Consider the following 23,486-nt stretch of genomic DNA (forward strand, 5'->3'; position numbering starts at 1 on the left):
GTTAGTTTTGAAAATGTAATTTTGATAATTATTGTTTTTTGCTTTCCAGATTCGGATAATCCTTTTTTTCAAAGCAACATTGGATTCGGTGGTCCTGATCCCGACTGACGCAGTTTTTGAATATCTCGGACAACATATCACAATGTGGGCTACCAACAATGTAACAACGGGTAGAAGAGCCCATCCGCAGTCACTTTTTCTTTTTTTTTTTTTTTTTGGGGGGGGGGGGGGAGGAGACAAAACAAATATAACAAACAACCATTAATTAATTTCTTATATGGACTGAATGGACAACAAATAAAACATGTATCGAAAATAAACAAAAAACTACACAAACTAAACCTACAGCAATTAAAGGCTGAATATGCAATAGGGAGCGTTTGTTTAGAGAGGGATGAATGACAGAAATACTGTATTGAAAACATCACATTTGTTAAATAATTCAGTTTGAGGTTTCTTTTCATGTGGACACGATCAATTTATTTCGTTTTTACTTTACTTTATGTACTTCATCACTGAAACATATTATAATATTCTTTCGGTTACTTTTGAACAACAGGCCCATCGAGCTAGCAAAACCAAAGTGGACACACACAAAACAAGAACAGGAAGAAAAAAAACAAACAACAACAAACAAACAAACAACTTTGAACAGACCATGCCATCAGTAAATAAAATATTTATCCATTTTAGTTTTTATCACTGTTCAGTTACTCTGATGATGCACATTGCGTCCAAGCCAGATACTTGGCATCACATTTTACAAGCACGTTAGGTGAAAATATTATGAGCTAATATTAGCATTAACAGTTAATTTTAGAATTGTAAATATTATGAACGGAATTAAATATTTGTCTTATTGTGCAACGTTATAACACAACAATTGGCATGTTCGTTGTGAGAGAGATCACCAAAGAAGCCGGCAAGTTAGTCACAGATTATTTGTTTCGGCCAAAAAGCCGAAAGGAAAAGAAGAAGACCCTTGTCATAGAGTGACAGCTTACAAAATTAACACAGTACCTCACAGTGTCTGTGCGTGTGTCTCAAACCATGAATAATAAAATAGATGACACCTTTATAATAAAACAGAATACTGGTTCATTTTGGTCACAAAATATTTGTGGAGATTTTGCTGGTATCTGATGTTTGAATATGCAGTCTTATCTTCTTTTCCTTTCGGCTTTTCCCTTCAAGGGGTCGCCACAGCAAATCAGTGTCCTCCATCTTTAGAGGTTTGATCCGCATTTTTGTTTTGGCCAAGCTTTTACGTCGTATGCAGTCTTATGATTGTGTTTTACTTCCACTCGCTACAATTATACACCCATTCAATGAACATCGACTGTATTCTTTTTTTTAACCTCTGCAGGATGACATAACCTAAAATAGATGTCTATCAGGAGTGACTGATTGATTTATTTATTGGGGCCGGTAAAAGGCAGAACATGAACAAAGGGAGCTTGAACTACAACGATGACACAACAAAGTCAGAAAGCCACGACATTTCCCATGCATGGATATAAATATGAGAGAGTTGTGTATTTTCTATTGTTTTTTTTTTCTTTTTCTTTCTTTCTTTTTCTTTGTGAAAGCAAAACAATATCGTTATATAGCTTTAACTGTGGCTCTAATAAAAGGCGTACACACTTTAAGTACACTTTAATGTCACAGTGAAACGAGATGTGGTCACCTATAAACAGGTTGTACTCGTTAAACAAGGCATACTTGCATTAGGGAAGATTTGTTTGCATAGGATGTCTGCCGTGAGTGGAAGAAGTTTGGAAAATGGTGTTTATTCGCCATAGATGTGGCGCTTTTCTATTTGTTAAGCTTTCAACACACTTTTCCTGTTGACTGTGCTTAATCATCGCTTCACACTTTCCGGCAGGATGGAAATAGACTTGCATGCTTGCGTGTCGGCTCTGGAGGATGATGCTCTCCTCACTAACGCTTCAGTCACTTTTGTTAGTGTCTTTTTTATTGGTTCATTTCTAACTTTTGTCATGTAAATACAATAAAATGTCCATGATAACAAATAATGTTTGTTTTTTTAGAGAGGATGTGAAAAAAATAACTGCAAGAATGGGCTTGACTTACTGTCCACTCCCTGGTGTGTTTGAGTTCAAAATTAAACAACCAAATTCAAACTCTCGGGTCTTTGTCAAGGTAGATGGAGTTATGCAAGTGAAAATGTAAGTGTTGGAAAAAGCTTACCCATTTTATTTATGGTTCATCAGAGGCTCTTAACTCATTCACTGCTATTCCCGAATGTATTTGGGAATTGAAAAAATGACGTGGAGCGCCATTCTCAAATTTGTTCGGGTTTTGTTATCTTTTTCTTGCGGGGAGGTGCCAATAAAGCGCCGGTAAGACCTTTGGCAATGTTTTTCCTTCCTACAAGAGGGGAGCATTTGCCTTTTGTACAGCCACCCCCACTTTCACCTCATATTACTCCAGGCCCATATAACTAATGAATCAACTCTTTTTTTCTCATGAAAGAAGAGAGTCTAACGTTTCTTACGCTGCATTGAATGTTTATGTAGTCCTTAAACTCAATATTCTGTGGTTCCTGGAATTTGAGTGAAAGTGACAAAAACCCTGGCACTGGAGTGGACAGTTTTGCACATTGCATGTCAGTGAATGGGTTAACATTTCGGCATAGGTGTACAATGACTTTTTTGACATGTCTGAATGGGTGGCCTGGTGGTGAAGTGGTTCGAGGTCTTGGGTGTAATTCCATCCCTGGCCTCCCTGTGTCGAGTTTGCATGTTCTCCCTGAGCCTGCGTGGGTTTTCGCTGGGTACTCCAGATTCCTCCCACATTCCAAAAACATGCATGGAGGGCTCTAAATGGTCCATAACTGAGTGTGTGCATAAATGGTTGTTTGCCTCTGTGTGCCCTGCGATTGGGTGGCAAGCAGTTAAGGGTCCCCCTCGCTTCCTGCCCAAAGACAGCTGGGATAGGCTCCAGGAGAGGAGGATAATGTGGATTGGAAAATGAACGAATGAATGAATGTCTTTGAAAGTTCATTTTTGACAGTCACATCCCAATTTTAAGACCATGAAGACTGTTCCGAAGTTGGTCGTTCAATGTGCCGAAAAGTCCAGCAACAGCAGCAGATGGGCGAGTCAATCATGTGTCATCTGTATAGCTCTTGTCACAGAACCTGATTTTCTGGATACGGGCAGTCCTTGAAAGGAAAGGCCGAGTCAAAGAGATACTAATTGTTTCTGCCTTTGGATTTGCCGGAAACATCGGTAACATTTGAAAGGTAAGAAGGGGGAAGGCTACCTGTAACGCGAAGTGCCATTTGCACTTGAGTTTCTTTGCCATGCTTCATGATTTCTTGAATCCGTCCCGTCTTAATTTAACATGAACACAGTATACCCTTTCTCTAATTTGCAGCTCAGTGCTTTGGAGTAAGAGTTGGAAAGATGTGCTTTTGTGGCGGTTACTTAAGAGCAGTACGATCAATCACACATGCGGAAGGATACAATTTTTCAAAGCTGGATACAAAATAAGCCATATTTTCTCAATGCTGGAGATTGTGAGCCAAGACCTTCAGGCGATGAGGAACCAAGACTACTACCATTGGCGCCCTTCATCAACAGACAATAATCACAGTTCATACAGCAAGTGAGTGGCACTTTAAACCGGGTAGCAGTCAAATTACCTGGTTAAGGTTAGACAAGAGACAAAAACGTGGTTGTGTTTAGGAATGTCAAACAGCTTTGATAGAACTGAAAATGCAACCGGCATGGCATATTCGGTCAAAGTCACAGATTGTTTGTGCTGTTAGAATACAGATTTTCTGGATGGATTGGTACGCATTGCCAGAACAGAATGTCACATAACACAAAATTACCAAATTGAGAAAAGGAAAGACAGACGTCATATTTAGAGCGCTTCCAAGTTGTGTGCCACTATGCAATGGTTTTCAATAATCACACTTTCCTCCATCCCACTCTTCCATTCTCTTTTTGTTCTTCCATCCGTTCTTTCAATTCCATCCTTCCTCCATTCCTTCAGCGCCCAATCTCTCCTCCCTTCTTTCTTCCAGTCTTTCTTTCATATGTCATGGTTGTCTGTTGGATCTCCCTTCCTTCATCCCTTTTTATTCCTTCCATGCCTCCATCTTACTTCTCTCTTTCCTTCCTGTAAACATCAGTGATGGATGGTAATTATCACATCAACTTTCTTGTCGGACAAATATGCATTCAAAATATCTGCATAACTAATTTTTGATGAGCAGGATTAATAGTGAATCGTGAGTTGTTGTTTCAATCATGTTGTTGAAATGATAATGAATGAACGTTATCTGCTCTTTAGCCCCCCCCCCCCCCAAAAAAAAAAAAAAAAAAAAAAATATCCACTGTCTCTCATTGAAAGTTCGACTCACGCAGGGAATATTTGTCCAATATACAGAAAAGTGGCATTACGTCTGTGTAAGCTCTCAGTCGTACAGGAGTGGTCCATCGATGAGAAGGTTTCTTCAGCCGTCATCTGTACAAATTTGAAGGTTTCGGACGTTTCGCCTCCTATCCCAGAGGCTTCGTCAGCGAACGAAAAAAAAATTTTAGTTCGCTGACGAAACCTCTTGGATAGGAGGCGAAACGTCCGAAACCTTCAAATTTGTACAGATGACGGCTGAAGAACCTTCTCATAGAAAAGTGGCATATAAATCAGATGCATTATCACCAGATCCTTTTGATGTATGCCTGTGCTCTGTCTGTATTCATCCCAGCATCTCGACGTTCAGCATTGGCATGTCAACTAGTATCTTGACGGGGAAAGCGCAGAAGCGTTCACGCGCTGTCTGCTGGAATTGCCATTTACTAATTTTAAATGTTGCATCCGCTTGTTGCACTGCGATTTCAAAGGTGAGTTTGCGCAAATTGGTTACGAGCTTGTTTTCATGATTACTTGGCCTGGTGCTCACTCACGGACGTGGAGGATTGACAAGATCGGCAGACAGACAGTCAGGCGGAAGAGGAGAGACAGATGGGAAGGGAGGGAGGTACGCCTCTCAACACAAGAGGTCGCTGTTTGTTTTCATAGGAATCTGCTTCTGAAAACTGCTCTCATACAACGAAATAAAATATCTAAATGATTTTAAAAAATTATACCAAGCACAGAATTTTATTTTACGGGGCGTAAAGTTATGATTAGCAGAAAATTAAAAAAACGGATCTCAAACCTGTTGACTGCTAAAATAAATTTCCCATTGGCTTGCATGTTATAAAAAATGAACACCACAAGCATGTGAAAAATGTACACCACAAATTAATGTTATTTGGAAAGACATGTAATGAAGTCTTATTTCAATGCATTTAAGGAAATACAACTTTCGGTTTCTTCAAAGATTTGTCAAACTCTGCTCCACTGTTTACGCATTTATTGGCCTACCTTTGAAACCTAAGGTAATATTTAACAGCAAAGTTGGAAAGACATCCAACTAACTACCAGTGAGCACTATTTCCTGACACTGCACGCGTGCTGTTGTGACTTTTTGGGACTCGTATTGTGGATTATTCTTTTTTTTTTAATCATGGTTGGTTCAATGACAATGGCTATTCTATTAGTTGCCGTTTTATAGGAGTGTTGACACGTGTTTGGTTCATCTATTCAGGTCTCTATTGCCAAGTTGGTCCTCGCAATTCTTGGACTCATGGTTGTTGTTGTTCTGATCACAGTGCCAACTGTGATTTATTTAAAAGGTAAGTTTTATTTTATCCCAATTGTTATTTGGGGATGTGCAGATGATTGAATTTGTCTTTAAAGGACAAACACAGAACAGAAATTAAAGTTAATAGTCAACATTTACGTACCATCAACAGTTCTAAGTTGTTTGTAACTTCCCGAAGCATCTATCCTGTCCACCCCCCTGTCTTTTATGGCCGTCATCATCAGGATCATGTGATTATCCAATAGCGGTAGATCTTCTTTGCTCACTATTGGAATGAAAGCAAAGTAATAGCGCACTTACAATTAGGCAAAAGGAACAGGTCACATCCGTGTTGGTGTCAAGAAGGTGGTAATTACATGAAAGCCGTTGTAGTTCCACTGAAAAACATTGTAGTTCCAATGGTAGATGACAACAAAACATACACAGTACAAAGTAGAATCAGCAGATAGAGCAGCATTTTCCCCCCTGATCATTTAGAACAAGTGAGTGAGTATTTGATAACTTTTTAAAATACTTGCTAATTAAATCACCGGCTGCAGTCAGTTTTATACTTTTTTCTTTTGTATGTCTAATAATTTCATTTGACAATATTTTAAGACATTTTCTTCCATCCATCCCGAAAAGTTTGCTATTACTATTCCACTCTGACAAAATCAAGTTTTTTAATCCTTGCTCCGCTACTTTCTGATTTACTGAGAAAGGGGCAAGTTGTTCGAACATGAATTTGCATTTTAGAAATTATTTGTATTTGTGAGCAATCCAATACAATACAATACAATACAATACAATACAATACAATACAGTGCATATTGATTTATATAGCGCTTTAACAACAGCTGAAGGTGTAACAAAGCACTTAACATGGACCGCTATCATATCCCGGAAATAAAGCAGTCACAAAGATAGTAGAAAGCAGTACAATGCAGAAAGTAAAAAGCAGAATGTAGAAAGCAGTAGAAACAGTAGAAAGCAGAAAGAAGAATCCTTCGAACTCAAATGGTGAGGAGAAAATCAATTCATCGATATGCATTACCACCATTTAGACCCAAATTTCCTGTCATTTTATTTTATGTTCTACAACTTTTATAGTAAGGCATTTGCTTAGTTTTCATGCTACACTAATGAAGAACCAAACCAATGGATGGTGATCAGACCAATACTGTTGTCTTCAGTTCATTCTTCTTTGATCCATCCAGTATTCTTTTTCCCCCTAGAGGAGCAGGGTGAAATCACAGACAGAAGGACTTTCACACTGGAGGACGTGTTCAACAGTTCCCTCAAACCCAAATCTTACGACATCTGGTGGATCTCCGGTGGGTATCCAGACATTCGCCAGTTGGATTTCCAATGCCAATCAATTGAAGCACTTTATTTTTCACACTTATTATTATTATCATTGCTTATTTATTTCTTACTGTAATCCTAAAATAGCTAGTTTTTTTTAGATGATGAGTACCTGCACAGACAACAAGGCTCAGTCTATCTTCACAATGTCACCACGGGACAATCGTCTGTGTTCTTGAGTGCAGACACGTTTGTAAGTCATCCCTCTCGTTTTAGCAACTGCTTCCATTAATAAGATTTTTTTATAAAGTGCAAAGTTAGAAATGTGATTGGTGATCTTCAGGAACAGATATGACCTTTCACCTTTGCAAAAATTGGGCGGATCAGAATCATCTATAATTGACATTGTGTCATGATCATTTGCTGATAAAATGTTTACCATTCAAACAGAGCGAAAAAGGCGCGTCCAATTTTCAACTGTCTGCAGATGGCAGATATGCGGCATTCATGAGCAACTACTCAATGGTGAGACTCAGCTTTTCTTTCAAGGGTCAACATCATGACAAAGTGGCTTTGGGGATGCTCATTTTAATTTCATTTTCATAACCATGGCTCATGTGCTTGAAAAGTACCATCCATCTTGTCATTATAGGGCAGGCATGAATGCACCAGAGCATTAGAGGAGAGAAAATGTTCTGATTCTAATTTGCAACGAAACAATAGCATCGATGAAACAGTCGAATGTCAGTGACATTTTAACAAGCCCCATGTTAACGTTAGCATCAACATACTTCTGCGAGAAGTAGATTGCAGATAGCAAGTGTGGAAGCTTATGAGCCGTGTGCAGGCTAGCTAGCAGTAACTTCGCCTCTGGACCGGCAAATTGAATTTCATTCCGATCGTTTGCCTGGATTTTTACCAATCACGAGGAACGGAAAACCATTCATGTTAACGGTGAGTACTATCACAAAGTTATTTTAAATCATACATTCTGGTATTTTGTTGAAAAGTGGCCGCGCGTGTGTGCGCGCGCGCACGTGAGCGTTTGTATGTGCGCGTGCGTGTGGCTCTCACTGAAAAACATTTCTAAATATTTTACTTTTATGGCTCTCTTAGTCAAAAAGGTTCCCGATCCCTGTTATAGGGTAACGTCCCCTTTTGAGAAACCCTCGAACAACCAACGTTTTGTCTTCCTTCAGCAAAGGCTAAAACATACCTTATCTTAATTTAACCCTGTTACAATATTCAAGCTATTTTTGGTCTAACAGTATTCAATCATCATGCAAACAGAATCATGTCGCTAAGCGAGGGTCAATCACATGATCACTGAGCGCTAGCATGAGTCAAGAATATCCGTCAGCAAGCTCACATATTTAGGATTGAAAATCTTTCACAGAAAATCTACTTACTTCAATGAAAAACTGTAACCTTTGGAGGTTACTTGTATATTTGTGCCACTTGGTTTTGAACATCATGATAACTGCAAATTTCCTGTCCCGATAGTTGTGGCGGCATTCGTTCACAGCTTCATACTCACTTTATGATCGGGCTTTGAAGTAAGTATGCAGAGATTGCATTTTGGATCTTTTTCTTGCTTTCTTTTGATACTGTCATTTGGCCACCTCAGCAAGTTTGTGGAAGCTTCCTACTTGCCTGAGGAAATCCAATATTTGGCTTGGGCGCCTGCAGGCATCAAACTGGTGAGTGCGACTGATTCAAGTTTGAACTCGCGATGACGGCTTTGGCGTGCGCGGTGGATTAGTGAAGCCTTGAGCTGCCTTTGCCCAATATGCATGTCAAGTGCCACTAGAGGGTGATTACTGAGCTGTCACATATTTGTTCTCTTCTGGATTTGTAGGCCTTTGTGTGGAAAAATAATGTGTACATAAAGACCAACCCAGATTCGTTGAACCAGCAAGTGACGTTCAATGGCAAGGAGAATCAGATTTTGAATGGAATTCCAGATTGGGTGTATGAGGGTAAGTATAAATAAAGATTCACCTCCAAATGATTATTATATGACACGATTGCAAATTTCCCCATTGTGAGACTATTAAAGCCTTTCCGATTCTGAAACTAACTCCATCAATCATGCTTGCATAATGAACTGAGCCATACTGAATTGTAATGCCACGGAATTGAACAGAATGGAATCATTCCACTTTAATATGAATGAACAGTCTGTGAAGCATATTGGACCCCACATATTTTTCACTTCAAGATGGCGCAGTGAGAGTGGCTGCCTTTCCAGCAGCTCCTGTATTTTGTTTTTCTACTTCTTTCTTTCTTTTACTCTGACTATTGAGTCAAAAAGATGTCGAATATTGGGAGTTTCTTTTTCCAGAGGCTACAAACAATTAATGCCCAAACCTGGAGACACACATTGTTGTTTCCCCCTTCCAGAGGAGATGTTCTCATCCAATCAGGGGCTCTGGTGGTCCCCAGGAGGGAAATACGTGGCCTATGTTGAGTTCAATGATACAGGGGTGCCCACTGTCGAGTTCTCCTGGTATGGAGATCGTCAATATTCCCGTACTGTAACTATCCCATATCCCAAGGTGGGTAACCATATCCATGACCTGACACCTTCATGTATATCCAATAGCCATAAAGTCTGAGACCCTTAACCCTCAGCACATATCCATAGATGGTCACGCTCTCCATAACCTTAATGTCTGATGTCAATTGCTTTGTATTGTCGTCTTCAGGCAGGTTCCCCAAACCCTGAGGTGAAGTTGTTTGTTGTGGACACAGACAACACAACAACAATCACAGAGGTCCTTGTTCCAGAAGCATTCAAGTCGCAGTAAGAGAACCCCCACAATGATTAAAGTTACACTTTGTGTCGGCTGAAGATGACATTTCGCCATCTCGGATCAAATAGGGAGCATTACTTGGCCACTGTGACTTGGGGAACTGACCGCCGTCTTGCCATCCAGTGGCTAAGTAGGCTCCAAAACCACCTCATTCTTCAGGTCTACGATCTACAGGGCTCCACCTGGGAGCCAGTTGAGGTACGAAACAAGTGGCGTACTTTTTTCGCATGCTTTTGAGTATTGTCATCCATCTTTATGTAAAAATGGTGCCCTGAGATACAAGTCACCTGATTCTTCATAACCCCCCCCCCAAGCTGTATCACGACTATCGCAGTTGAACTTGACCACCAAACTAAATCTTCAATCCAAAATCAGACTTAAACTTTTCAAGCAAGCCTCAGAGTTCATTGAACTGAACAGCAAGAGTGTCAGAACGTGACTAAACGCACTGTGTTAAAAAGCCATGTGACAAATGTTTGACATGAAAACAAAAACACCACCAAACAACAAAGGGCAATGTACGGAAAATCATTGGAGGAAGGTCAAGGAACAATTCGAACACAACAAGAAGAAAATGCCCCTACAAAGCAAGTAGTATATGAAAATCACAGTAGTTCATCTGAACCCAATGATGCGTCTCTGAACTGTACCCAGCCCACTCAACGAGGCACTGCACACACCTGGCATCCTTCTGGAATTCAAATTTGAAAAATGGACCTCAGAGAGAAACCTGGATCGCTATCAATCAGGCGCAGAGGAGAAGACACCTCTAGAGCTCTAAATGGGCAAAACGTCCATGTTTTCGGGGGGGGTTAAGGGACTTAGGCGCTTGAACTTTGTGCAGCCCAAAAGAACATTCATAACTCATTCACTGCCAGACAACGTGCAAAAATGTGTCCCCTCTAGTGCTAGGGTTTTTGTCATTTTCACTCAAATCGCAGGACCCACAGAATAATGAGTTTTAGGACAACATAAACATTCAATTCAGCACAAGAAACCTTACACTCTCTTTTTTCAACAGAAAAAAATGTTAATTCCTAAGTTATATGGGTCTGGAGTTATCTGAGCTTGAAATGAGGGTGACTGTAGAAAATACAATACAATACATACATATTGATTTATGTAGCACTTCAACAACAGCTGAAGGTGTAACATAGCACTAACATACGTCTGTGTAAGCTCTCAGTCGTACAGGAGTGGTCCATCGATGAGAATTCAGCTATGATCATAGCTGTGTCCGGCACCACTAGGTCTGGACATTAGGGATATATAAATGGGGCCGATACGACCAGTCAGACTTTAGTTCGCTGACGAAGTCTCCTGGATAGGAGGCGAAACGTCCGAAACCTTCACTTTTGTACAGATGACGGCTGAAGAAACCTTCTCATCGATAGCACTAACATGGACAAAAGACAAATGCAATGATTTTTCTTTGCATTCTGCTATGCTGTCCAGAAAGAAACATACATCAATACTTTTCTGAACAACAAAGTGGGATCATATATATATTATATATATATATATATATATATATATATATATATATATATATATATATATATATATATATATATATATATATATATATATATATATATATATATATACACACACACACACACACACACACACACACACACACACACACACACACACACACACACACACACACACACACAATATGTCAGAATTATAAAATAAGTTCTCTGTCTTGCTTTTTTGTAGCATCTGGATGTGAAAAGTGCCACTGGTTGGATTGGACGGGTAAACATTTAAAAACTATGTGTCGTAGCTCTGAAACGCAAAAATTGAATTAATTTTGAGCTGTCTTAACATATTTTTCTGAATAGTTTTCTCCATCGGCTCCAGTTTTTGCCGAAGATAAGAAGAGTTATTACTTGTTGATGAGTGACTCCAAAGGTTACAAGCACATCCATCACATTGTGGAGGTTAGCTAAGTAGATAAACTAGCATGAAAGAATGGACTATCGTACTAGAATTATGTTTTGGGCTAAACGAAACAACTGTTCCTTCGCAGGGCAACGCGACAGCAATTACCGCAGGAGAATGGGAAGTCATTGGAATTCAGAAAGTAACGGCAGATAGTATGTGAGTCCATTTTTATTTTTGGAGGATATTTCTACTTCGATTTGAATCCCTCGGATTCATTATAATCAATGTAAAAAAAAATCTGTTCCAAGTCTAGAAAACAACTTTTTAAAAGAACTTTTAAGCATAAACTGGATAAACATGTAATAATAGAGCAGGTCATTTGTAAAGTACTACATAATCAAGCTGTAATATGTTTTGTTTTATATACAGTAAAGTCTCGTTATATCGATATCGGATATATCGATAGTCCCGGTTATATCGATACTATTTCTATGCACGCACTGAGAAAATTACATGCAAACAGGGTCAGATATATCGATAGTCCCGGTTATATCGATATTTTTTCAGACTCCCTTGAATATCGATATAACGAGACTTTGCTGTATATCACTTTGGCGGAAAACAAATCGTGGAATTCCGCTAAATACCAGACGTCTGGGATCCCTAGTATAAGGAAGCGGAGGGTACTCAAGTGTCGCATTCAGGTGCGCTCAGTTTGGTTGAGAACCAGATTTCGGCTGTATACCGGGGTATAAAAAACACGAAATTTCTGGTTTAAAACTGAATTGAATAAGAACCAAGACGTTTTATGTATTTTATGTTGATGTATTTTGCAAACCTCTGTTCTTCTTCTTTTCCTTTCGGCTTTTCCCTTCAGGGGTCCCCACAGCGAATCAATGTCCTCCATCTATCCCGGTTTTGTGCCTCCTCTTCTCTCACACCAGCTACCTTCATGTCCTCTTCGACCACATCCATTAACCTCCTCTTCGGTCTTCCTCTCGGTCTCCTGCCTGGCAGTTCAAGGCTCAGCATCCTTTTCCCGATATAGTCGCTCTCTCTCCTCAGGACATGTCCAAACCATCTCAGTCTGGCCTCTCTGACTTTCTCTCCAAAGCCTCTAATATGAGTTGTCCCTCTAATGTACTCATTCCTGATCCTATCCAACCTGGTCACTCCCAAAGAAAACCTCAACATCTTCAGCTCTGCTACCTCTAGCTCTGCTTCCTGTCTTTTCTTCAGTGGCACTGTCTCCAGTCCAAACATCATGGCTGGTCTCACCACTGTTTTATACACTTTTGCTTTCATCCTAGCTGAAACCCTCCTATCACACATCACACCTGACATTTTTCTCCAGCCGCTCCAGCCTGCCTGGACACGCTTCTTCACCTCTTTTCCACACTCTCCATTGCTCTGGACAGTTGACCCCAAGTACTTAAAATCCTCCACCTTCTTGATCTCTTCCCCCTGTAGCATCACTCTTGCACTTGGATCCCTCTCATTCACACACACGTATTCCGTCTTGCTGCGACTGATCTTCATTCCTCTCCTTTCCAGGGCATATCTCCACATCTCTAGTTTCTCCGCCACCTGTTCCCCGTTCTCGCTAAAGATCACAATGTCATCTGCAAACATCATGGTCCAAGGAGATTCTTGTCTAACATCGTCTGTCAGCCTGTTCATCACCATAGCAAATAAGAAGGGGCTCAGAGCTGACCCCTGGTGGAGTCCCACCTCCACCTTGAATTCCTCCGTCACACCGACAGCACACCTCACAACTGTCTTACAGTCATAATACATGTCTTGCACCGCTCTGACATACTTTTCGGTCACTCCAGACTTCCTCATGCTCTTCCACAGCTCTTCTCTGGACACCCTGTCGTACACTTTCTCCAGATCTACAAAGACACAATGCAATTCCTTCTGACCTTCTATGTACTTCTCTATCAGCATTCTTAAAGCAAACACTGCATCCGTCGTACTCTGTTTTGGCATGAAGCCATACTGTTGCTCACAAATGTTCACTTCTGCTCTTAGTCTAGCTTCAACTACTCTTTCCCAGAGTTTCATTGTATGGCTCATCAACTTTATTCCTTTGTAGTTAGTACAACTCTGCACATCTCCTTTGTTCTTAAAAATGGGCACGAGTACACTCGTCTCCATTTTTCAGGCATCTGTTCACCATCTAAGATCTTGTTGAATAACCCAGTCAGGAACACCACCGCCACCTCTCCAAGACACTTCCATACCTCGATTGGTAAATCATCAGGCCCGAGTGCCTTTCCCCCCTTCATCCTCTTCAGCGCCCTCCTCACTTCATCCTTCCTAATGCTTGCTACGTCTTGGTCCACAACAGTCACGTCTTCTACTCTTTGTTCCTTCTCATTTTCCTCATTCATCAATTCTTCAAAGTACTCTTTCCATCTTGCCATCACACTACTGGCACCTGTTAATACACTATCATCTCTATCCTTAATCACCCGAACCTGCTGCAGGTCCTTACCATCTTTGTCTCTCTGTCTCGCCAGCCTGTAAAGATCAGTCTCACCTTCCTTGCTGTCCAGCCGAGCATACAAGTCATCATAGGCCTCTTGTTTGGCATTTTCCACCTTTACTTTAACCGTGCGCTGCATCTCCTTGTACTGGTATCTACTCTCGTCCGTCCTCTCAGTGTCCCACTTCTTCTTTGCGAACCTCTTTCCCTGTATACACTCCTGCACCTCCCCATTCCACCACCAAGTCTCCTTATCTACCTTTCTTCCACTCGATACACCAAGTACTTTCCGACCTGTGTCTCTGATTATGTTCGCTGTAGTTTGCCAGTCATCTGGAAGGACCTCTTGCCCACCCAGTGCTTGTCTTACCTCCTTCCTAAATGTAATGCAACACTCTTCCTTTTTCAACTTCCACCATTTTGTCCTCACTTCGGCCTTTGGTGTCTTCATCTTCCTCACTGCCAGCGTCATCCTACACACCACCAACCTATGCTGCCTGGCTACACTCTCACCAATCACTACTTTGCAGTCACTGATTTCCTTTAGATGGCGCCGTTGACACAAAATGTAGTCTACCTGTGTACTTCTTACTCTTCTAAAAAAATATTCACAATAGCCATTTCAATTCTCTTAGCAAAGTCAACCACCATCTGTCCTTCAGCGTTCCTCATCTGGTCAACCTGCCCATCACCTCCTCATCATCTTTGTTTCCTGCGCCAACATGTCCATTGAAGTCTCCACCAATAACAACCCTCTCACTTCTCTGGATGTTCTGTATGACTTCATCAAAGTCCAACCAAAATTTCTCCTTCTCCGCCAGCTCACATCCTACTTGTGGGGCACACCCACAAACAACATTTAACATCACACCTTCAATTTCTAGCTTCAGACTCATCATTCTATCCGATACTCTTTTTACTTCTAAGACATTCCTAACAAACTCCTCTTTTAAGATAACCCCAACTCCATTTATCTTTCTGTCTTCACCATGATAGAACAACTTAAACCCTGACCCCAAGCTTCTAGCCTTGCTCCCTTTCCACCTGGTCTCCTGGACACATAGTATGTCTACCTTACTTCTCTGCATCATGTCAACCAGCTCTCTACCTTTACCTGTCATTGTTCCTACATTAAAAGTTCCTACTCTTACTTAGTTCTATACTCTTGTCGTTCCATTTCTCTCTTTTCCTCCGGGCACACCTCCCTCCTCTCCTTCTTTGACCAACAGTAGTCTATTTTCCACTGGCACCCTGAAGGTCAACAGTACCAATGGCAGCCGTTGTTAACCCGGGCCTCGACCAATCGATATGGGATTCAGAAGTTTGATTCACATATTTGTTTCGGCAAATTTTTTTACGTCGGATGCCCTTCCTGACACAACCCTCTATTTATCCGGGCATGGGACCGGCACAATAAGACACTGGCTTGTGCCCCCTTGTGCCTACATATTTTGCAAACCTCTGTTAAGGTTATTTATACTTTAACACTCATGATATTCCACAGATATTTCTCCAGCAACCAAGAGGGAGGCAAACCCGGAGGAAGAAATATTTATAGGTAAGGAATTAATGCCATTATGAGCTATGTACGTACGAACTCTGAAATGTGCAGATGATATGGCAAGTGCTTGTTGCAGGTGGAGCAAGGGAGAGTTCAAGTGCCTGACTTGTAATCTGAGCGGTGAAATCTGCCAGTATAATTCCGCTTATTTCAGTCAGAATGCAAGATTCTACCTCATGAGCTGCCGTGGTCAGTTCTTGTCTTTTTGTGTCCAATACATTGATGATACCTTGTGTGACATATGCATTTGTTTGTTTTGTCAAAGGTCCTGGCATACCTTACAGTTCTCTCATGGACACCAAGGATGGCAAAGGTCAGAGGTGCTTACATAGGGAATGTACAAGACAAATGTTTTTTTAATCTCATTTTCATTCGTTTTATCATAAGAGTTGAAGCGGTTTGAGGATAACAGCCAATTCACAAGTGACATTTCTGACATCCAAATGCCCACGACACGTCGAGGAACTATCAAAATTGCGGGATACAGTGAGTTTATTCAGTTTGTTCTTTTGCAATCGGCGGCAGATTAGGGTATGCACATGTTGTGTGCGGCGACACGCCTCAATATAAAAAATGACAACTGAAATGATTTTTTTCATGTGTCATGATGGGAGGATGCTTTTAAGATTCATTGCTGAAGGAATCATACTAATAATCAGCATTATTATCTGGGTTGGTTTTCTCAAATGATTGATTGTATTTTTTTCCCTAAACGATGTAATGAAATATGTTATTTATGAAATTTGTTATTTAGTTTTTTTTTGTTCTTTTGACTTCAAGACGGCGCCGCGAGAGTGGCTGCCTTTCCAGCAGCTCATGTATTTCGTTTTTCTACTTTCATTCCTTTCATCACTTTGCTGCTGTGAAATGTAAATTTCTCCACTGTGAGACTATTAAAGGCATATCCAATCCAATCCAATGTTAGGGTTCTGTCACTTCACTGAAGAAAAAAGTACCCAAAGGTCTGATTGTGACTAAATCTCATTTTTTATTTTTTGTTCATGACAGATCTCTGGTACGAGATGATTTTGCCACCAGACTTTAATGAGGCCAAGAAGTATCCCTTGTTGCTGGATGTGTAAGAGTATATCACCAACCCCGCAAAGAATCATCGGGAACGAACTCAGCATCGTACATCTAACCACGAATCAACCTTTGCAGGTATGCTGGTCCTTGCAGCCAGAAGGTTGACTTCACCTACAGCGTGGGATGGTCCACATACCTGGCCAGCACAGAGAAAATTATCGTCGCCAGCTTTGATGGGAGAGGCAGCGGTTACCAAGGCGACAAGCTGATGCACGAAATCTACAAACATCTCGGGTCTTATGAGGTGGAAGATCAGATAACCGCAGCCAGGTAAAGAGGCTGAAGAGTCAACAATCATTTCTCCTCCTTCTACGAGAAGGCCTGAACTATATTTTTGTTTCAGGGAATTCATCAAAATGGGGTTTATTGACAAAGATAGAGTTGCTATCTGGGGATGGGTGAGTAGCCCGACTAGATCATGTTGAAGTCACTTTGCACCTGGTAGGACTCTAACAAAAAATCTACTTTTTTTGTCAGTCTTATGGTGGGTATGTGGCTTCCATGGCCTTAGGATCTGGAAGTGGAGTCTTTAAATGTGGAATGGCAGTTGCTCCAGTCTCCAAGTGGGAATATTATGGTATTTTTTATATTGACAAATTGAACATGACATTTGCCCCCCTCCATTGCAAGGGTGACTTTCCAGACCATGACTGCAATGAGAAAAGTCTGTGTTATAGCAGTACACTACATAAATACATCCTAGACATCTTTTTATGCACATTTTTAAAATAATGCAAATGCATTTAAACCCATAACAGATTGAGATAGAGTAAGTGCTGTGCAAAAATATTGCACAGTGCAACATCGCACCATGTCCATCCATCCATCCATTTTCCGTACCGCTTATTCCTCATTAGGGTCGCGAGGGGTGCTGGAGCCTATCTCAGCTGTCTTCGGGCACGAGGCGGGGGACACCCTGAATTGGTTGCCAGCCAATCGCAGGGCACACAAAGACGTACAACAGTCACTCTCACACTCACACCTAGGGACAATTTGGAGTGGTCAATCTGCCTGCCATGCATGTTTTTGGAGTGTGGGAGGAAACCGGAGGACCCGGAGAAAACCCACGCGGGCCCGGGGAGAACATGCAAACTCCACACGGGGAGGCCGGACCGGGACGTGAACCGGCGACCTCTGCACTGTGAAGCCGGTGTGCTAACCACTCGACTACCGGGCCGCCCTCGCCCTATGTCTTTACAATAAATTATGTTTTTACAAAAAAAAAAAAAAAAAAACACAGTTATCTCACGATATACATTTACATTCAGGCCCAAAGATATACAGTTTGAGATGAACCCACATCTGTCACATTCCTTCAGGGTAAGAAGGAAGACTACTGAGGATGACATTCAATCCTTTTGAACTCAAACAAGATGGTGCTGTATTTGTTGTTCTTCCTTCAAACACCATCTTAAATTAAATAGTCTGCCTTTATCGCGTGGTCAACTGTTGAATTTCACACAAAACAGACAAAAGTTAACACCAAAATAGTTATGCACTGCCTAAACAAATTTCACAAAATAGCAGGACCCCGTGTTCAGAGCACTGGGGCAGGTGCCATGGTTCAGTGATCGTCTTCCAACCCAGAGGTTTGGGGGTTCAATCGCTGGTCAGTGCGATCTTGTCGAAGTGGCCCTTAGTAAAACACTAAACAACCAATTGCTCCTGATTCTGGGTCATCTGGAGGTAAATGAGAAAGTGCAAAGTGCTTTGAATACCAAAGGTAGACTGCCCATTTGCCCTTTAGATTGAGAGTGGGTTTGCAATATGTACATCAAATATCAATAGCTCACTTTGGGTTCTTTCCAGATTCCATCTACACTGAGCGGTACATGACAAAGCCAATTGACAACCCAGTAGCCTACACTGTAAGTTTGACCGCACACACTTCAGTTGTGTAGCTAGCTACTGTGTGTCCAAATTCAATCCCATTCTGCACAGAACTCTACCGTGACCGCACGGGCCAAGAACTTCCACTCCGTGCAGTATCTTCTAGTTCATGGAACGGCTGATGGTGAGTCATATTCAAATAAGAAAACCTTTATTTGTCTCACAACGGAGTAATTCCCAATTACTTATTACTTGAAGGACAACCGACATCTCCCGACAAGTTGCGTCCATAATTTGTAAAACCACTTGGACACAAATGACTTCTACTGACCGCATTTTACAAAGATTCCACCGCATATAGCTATATTTTACGTTTTAAAAGTCACGCTGAATATTCATGAAGTCTTGTTTTCGTGTTGATGTCGATGCCCGAAGTGACATCACATTCGGTACGCCCCTGACCGAGAAAGCGACACACAATGAATTTTGGGTACTTTTTTTCGTCTGAAAACACCGTGTTGATCGCGAAATTAGATAGAAGGAAAATTACATAAATAACTTGATGGTGAATCATTGTGTGGCAGCCAATTGCGGTAACATGCATAAAGAAGGCGTAATTTTACACAAATTTCCAGCGGACAAAGCAGCCATTTCCAACGGACCAGAGCAGTATAGAGCACCAGCGGAGGCGAACGAGGAAGCTAACCAAAGTTAGCGATTCGGTGCTTCGATAGCAGATGTTTCATGCATGTTTACTCATTTAGTCACACTGCATGCTATCTGTGAACTCACCTGGTGAAAGAGAGCAATCGCCATATTAGTGGCGCAAACCGATTGGACAAACATCCACTTTCCACCGTGTCATTTGTTACTCTGTAGTGCTGTCGAGCTCTCTCTCGTCTCAACATCTCTGATGTTCGTGTGCTGCTCAAATTGTGCCGCTGTCTCTTTTGTGTGTTTGCGTAAAACCCACCCCTCTGTGTTCTACCACGGATTTTAACCAATCACGGGCGGCTTTAACCGAAGGTCGGCTCTTATTAGCGGCTCCATATGTGACGAGTGTCACAACAGTGACTGTCTTCATCTCCACGATGCTGCCGTCTTAATGAAGACGAGACGCGTGGATGTGTCTTTTTATTTCTTTTATTTCTGCAACACAGTATGGCAGAAGGGATGGGTGAAGTCGCATGGGTTTCGTCTTGTGATTAACCTGAATCTCCTCGAGATTGTTCTCAAATGCAAAACATTGTAGATAACAAAACAGAATTAACAACGTGTGATTGTATAGTGGTTATTTGCAGAAAAAGAGAATACAACACAAGTTCACTGTTATTTACAAGATGTCCCTGAACGCATCATGGGCGGAGACTCAGCAGAACACGCGGTGCGCTTGTAATGGCTGGCGCGCAGTTCAACCCGCCACGGACACTCACGGGCAAATGAAACACGACACAAGAAACTAAATATTGTTCAATAAAAACGAAATGAAACAATTATTACCTGCAACACAGTATGGCAGAAGGGATGGGTGAAGTCGCATGGGTTTCGTCTTGTGATTAACTGCGCAATAGAAAAGCACATGTGCTCCAAAGTTCCACTCGACAAAACGTGAAGTAAATAATGACACAAAAAGTAATCTGGACTCGAAATGAATAAGGGAACTAATTAGATAACACTAGACAGTACAAAAGGGGAAACAAAATAAGATATTGTCATGAAAATGCGCGTTAATCAAGACCAACAGAAAATTGCGACTCACCCTGAATCTCCTCGAGATTGTTCTGGAAACTATGGGTGGGACATAGTGCCACACTGTGCGCCGTTGCGTCACTTCCTTCATAATTTAATAATCTAAGCGCACAACTCCGTTACACATATACTGGACGAAACGCCGCTTGTGCGCCATCTTGTGCATTTTCTGGGGTGCTACATCAGAGTCCAGATCCTCACCGGTTTCATCGCTGGCAGATGGCTCGAATTGATCCGGAAGGACTTCTTTAATCGATCGTAAACATTTATGCTTTCATCTTCAGAACTATTTGAATCATATTCATAACTGGATGAGTAACAAGAACGCATCTTCTCCGAATCTGAACTCTCTGAAGCTATTGCTTTGATTTTGGAGCAAGGCAGTTTGGGGGGGGGGGGGGGGATGTCACAAACAAGGGGGCGGGACTTTCTGAATGTCCCCATTTTCGAGCTCATTCGTGGCAGTTTGGGGCAACTTTAAGTCATTTTTATTGGTGTTTTTTAGATATTTTTAGATATTGGGTATTTTAGATGCTATAAAACGTTTTTCTGATGTCAGTTAGGAAACAAGTGGTGTCAGTTGTCCTTTAAGGTTATTTAGAACAGGCATGAAAGAACAGTGCTTAGAGCATCTGCCTGGCAGCACAGAGGTCCTCAATTTGACTCTCAGCTCGGGCCGTCTTGTGTGGGGTTTCCATGTTATCACCGTGCTTATGTGCCGTTTCCCCAGGTATCTACACCATTCTTTTCCCATATTCTGAAAATGTGTGCATTTGGTTCATTGAAGACATGAACTTGTCCGTGGGTGCAAATGGTTGTGTATGTGCCTTGTGATTGGTTGGTGACCAGTCCATGTTGTGGCCGGTCTGTTGCCCAGTCAACTGCAATAGGCTCCACCATAATCACAAAACAACAATCCAGTATAGAAAATAGATGCACCGATGATATCACAACAAGCTCATTTTAAATCATATCCACACATACGATGACAAGCCTATTTAAAAGTCTGAATGTGGACTACTGTGTGTATGACCAAGTAAGCATTCTCTAATATTTAACATGTACTTATGTGCTTCTACTTTATAGACAATGTGCATTTCCAGCAGGCAGCTGAGATTTCTGAAGCTTTGGTGGATGAACAGGTTGACTTTGAGGCAATGGTGAGCAAACTAGCTGTTCTGCCAATATATAAGATGTCAAGATGATATTCTGAATATGTTGATGTTGTCCTTCAGTGGTACACAGACAAGAACCATGCGCTTCCTGGTTCTGCCAATCAACACGTCTATACCCACATGAGCCACTTCCTACAGAGGTGCTTTGCATAAAGTCTCAGCACTCCAGAACTGCAAACGTTGCACAAGGCGAATTATATATAGCATGTTTACTTGTAATTACTGTAATTTCAATGGGAAGGCAAAGTGGCCTAACACTACAGAGGTCGTGGATTCCAATCCTGGCATTCGTGTATGGCATGTGCGTGCGCTTCCCGTGTCCGCATGGCTTTTATGTGGGTACTTCGGTTTCATCCCACTTTCCAAAAACATGCATGGTAGGCTAACTGAGCACTCTATAATAGAGAGCCCATATTGTCCCAAGGCGTGATTGAGACTGTTAGATTTTTCTGTGTGTGCAACCAGTTCAAGGTGTACCCTGCCTACTGCCTAAATACAGCTGGGATGGGCTCCAGCACGCCCCTTCGACACATGTGAGGACAAGCGGTTCAGATAATGGATGGGATTTGAATGGAGCCCTACATTGTGGCAATAATGGCCAAAAAATGCACTCCACATTGTGGACCCGCTCATGCACCCAACTCAGAAACAATGACTTCTTATGTGACCTTTAAATCATTTGAATGCTGTGTTAGTTTGTATTTATGATCTCTGATGTTGCCATGTATGGTTGTCCTTTGCCCAGACACCTTCTTAAGTGGTGGACATTAAAATGTGACATTTAAACAAAATAGTTTTTTTATCTTTCTATCGTTTCAAAATGTTTTATCGTATTTATATATTTATCTAGCAAATTATGTGTTTAGTGTATTTATTTGTTTATTTAAACCAATGTTCTCAGGCCACTCATTTAAAATCAAACGTTCATCGTAGACCACTTTGGAGTTACCTCTTCCCTCAGAGGGTTGTGACAACAGAAACCGAATAAACCTTTCAGCAATATATCATATTATTACATGTACACAAAAAATGGATGGCTTTCTACTTTTGAAACGGGTCAACTATTTGTTGTGTTAACAAGGTAAGACAATCAATCTTTTCGCTACAGATTTTAGCATACATCACTGAAGTTGACAGCTACAATTTGCTTTGACGGGCCACATAAAATATAAAACCTTTCCCCCAGGCCTTGCGTTCGAAAACGTGCGCTTTGGTGGGTTTTATCCATAAATATTGACGTGCAGTGATCAAAAAATGAACACAAGAAGTCCATAAATGAAAAAAAAAAGGTGGGGGGGGGGCAGTTGTAAACGAGGCCGGGCGCAAAAAACACTTTTTGGTAATCTGTTTGAGTCAACAAGTAAAATGCAATATCCATATTACAAACGTACCAAGAATCAAATATATTCAAAGATATATTGATGTATGTTGCTTCACTTACATACGGTGTTTGGTGAGTTTGTTTTCGGGACGTATAGGAACATACGTGGGAGTCTTTCCAAAGTAGCTCGGTGGGTTTAATGGCCATAGGAAATGTTCACAAAAGCCCCGTTTCCCCCAGCAAGCCCAGGCACCTCTAGATCTTGGTAATAAAAAGTTTTTGTGGGCCATGTGATTTACTTCTCCACCACAATTCATTGTTCCTGGAAGATTAGGACAAATGAGGATAGCCTATTTCAGAGGGGAGGTTTTGTGTTACGCTGTTACTCACTAAGGGCGGCCCGGTAGTCGAGTGGTTAGCACACCGGCTTCACAGTGCAGAAGTCGCCGGTTCGCGTCCCGGTCCGGCCTCCCTGTGTGGAGTTCTCCTCGGGCCCGCGTGGGTTTTCTCCGGGTCCTCTGGTTTCCTCCCACACTCCAAAAACATGCATGGCAGGCAGATTGACCACTCCAAATTGTCCCTAGGTGTGAGTGTGAG

The 23,486-nt window shown here is 41.5% G+C and overlaps 1 protein-coding gene and 1 long non-coding RNA gene across 4 annotated transcripts; one reads left to right on the forward strand and one right to left on the reverse strand.

Moving 5' to 3' along the window:
- Positions 1–246: 246 nt before the first annotated feature.
- Positions 247–22,359, forward strand: LOC148903157 (dipeptidyl peptidase 4-like). 3 transcript variants are annotated; one of them, XM_088997297.1, is made up of 28 exons: positions 247–3,268; positions 3,403–3,633; positions 4,742–4,877; positions 5,627–5,714; positions 6,898–6,996; positions 7,129–7,220; positions 7,418–7,492; positions 8,471–8,523; positions 8,595–8,667; positions 8,826–8,946; positions 9,371–9,525; positions 9,676–9,773; positions 9,852–9,981; positions 11,509–11,547; positions 11,634–11,732; positions 11,822–11,892; positions 15,672–15,725; positions 15,805–15,917; positions 15,994–16,041; positions 16,116–16,214; positions 16,737–16,806; positions 16,890–17,084; positions 17,158–17,212; positions 17,292–17,391; positions 18,624–18,682; positions 18,756–18,828; positions 21,480–21,553; positions 21,629–22,359. In XM_088997297.1, the coding sequence occupies exons 2-28, from the start codon at positions 3,533–3,535 to the stop codon at positions 21,719–21,721; spliced, it is 2,463 nt and encodes an 820-aa protein (XP_088853423.1). In that variant the 5' UTR covers positions 247–3,268; positions 3,403–3,532; the 3' UTR covers positions 21,722–22,359. The 3 variants fall into 3 exon arrangements, with proteins under 3 accessions (XP_088853423.1, XP_088853438.1, XP_088853429.1); XM_088997312.1 differs by lacking the exon at positions 4,742–4,877 and having other exon boundaries at positions 251–3,268; XM_088997303.1 differs by lacking the exons at positions 247–3,268; positions 3,403–3,633; positions 4,742–4,877 and adding an exon at positions 4,991–5,548.
- LOC148903158 (uncharacterized) lies at positions 3,640–21,465 on the reverse strand. Its single transcript, XR_016115070.1, has 3 exons — positions 20,145–21,465; positions 5,826–5,948; positions 3,640–4,152 (listed from the first exon to the last, which is right to left on the reverse strand). It is a non-coding gene; the product is annotated as an uncharacterized LOC148903158 (long non-coding RNA).
- Positions 22,360–23,486: the final 1,127 nt, after the last annotated feature.

The sequence above is a fragment of the Hippocampus bargibanti genome, linkage group LG01 (assembly GCF_051943395.1).
Source record: "Hippocampus bargibanti isolate YZ-2025 linkage group LG01, ASM5194339v1, whole genome shotgun sequence".
Classification (NCBI taxonomy): domain Eukaryota; kingdom Metazoa; phylum Chordata; class Actinopteri; order Syngnathiformes; family Syngnathidae; genus Hippocampus; species Hippocampus bargibanti.

Coding starts and splice junctions, on each gene's coding strand:
- LOC148903157 (XM_088997297.1), top strand. CDS start 3,533: ATGCTGGAGATTGTGAGCCAAGACCTTCAGGCGATGAGGAACCAAGAC. Junction 4,878..5,626: donor GTTGCACTGCGATTTCAAAG/GTGAGTTTGCGC, acceptor TCATCTATTCAG/GTCTCTATTGCCAAGTTGGT. Junction 17,085..17,157: donor GATCAGATAACCGCAGCCAG/GTAAAGAGGCTG, acceptor TTTTTGTTTCAG/GGAATTCATCAAAATGGGGT.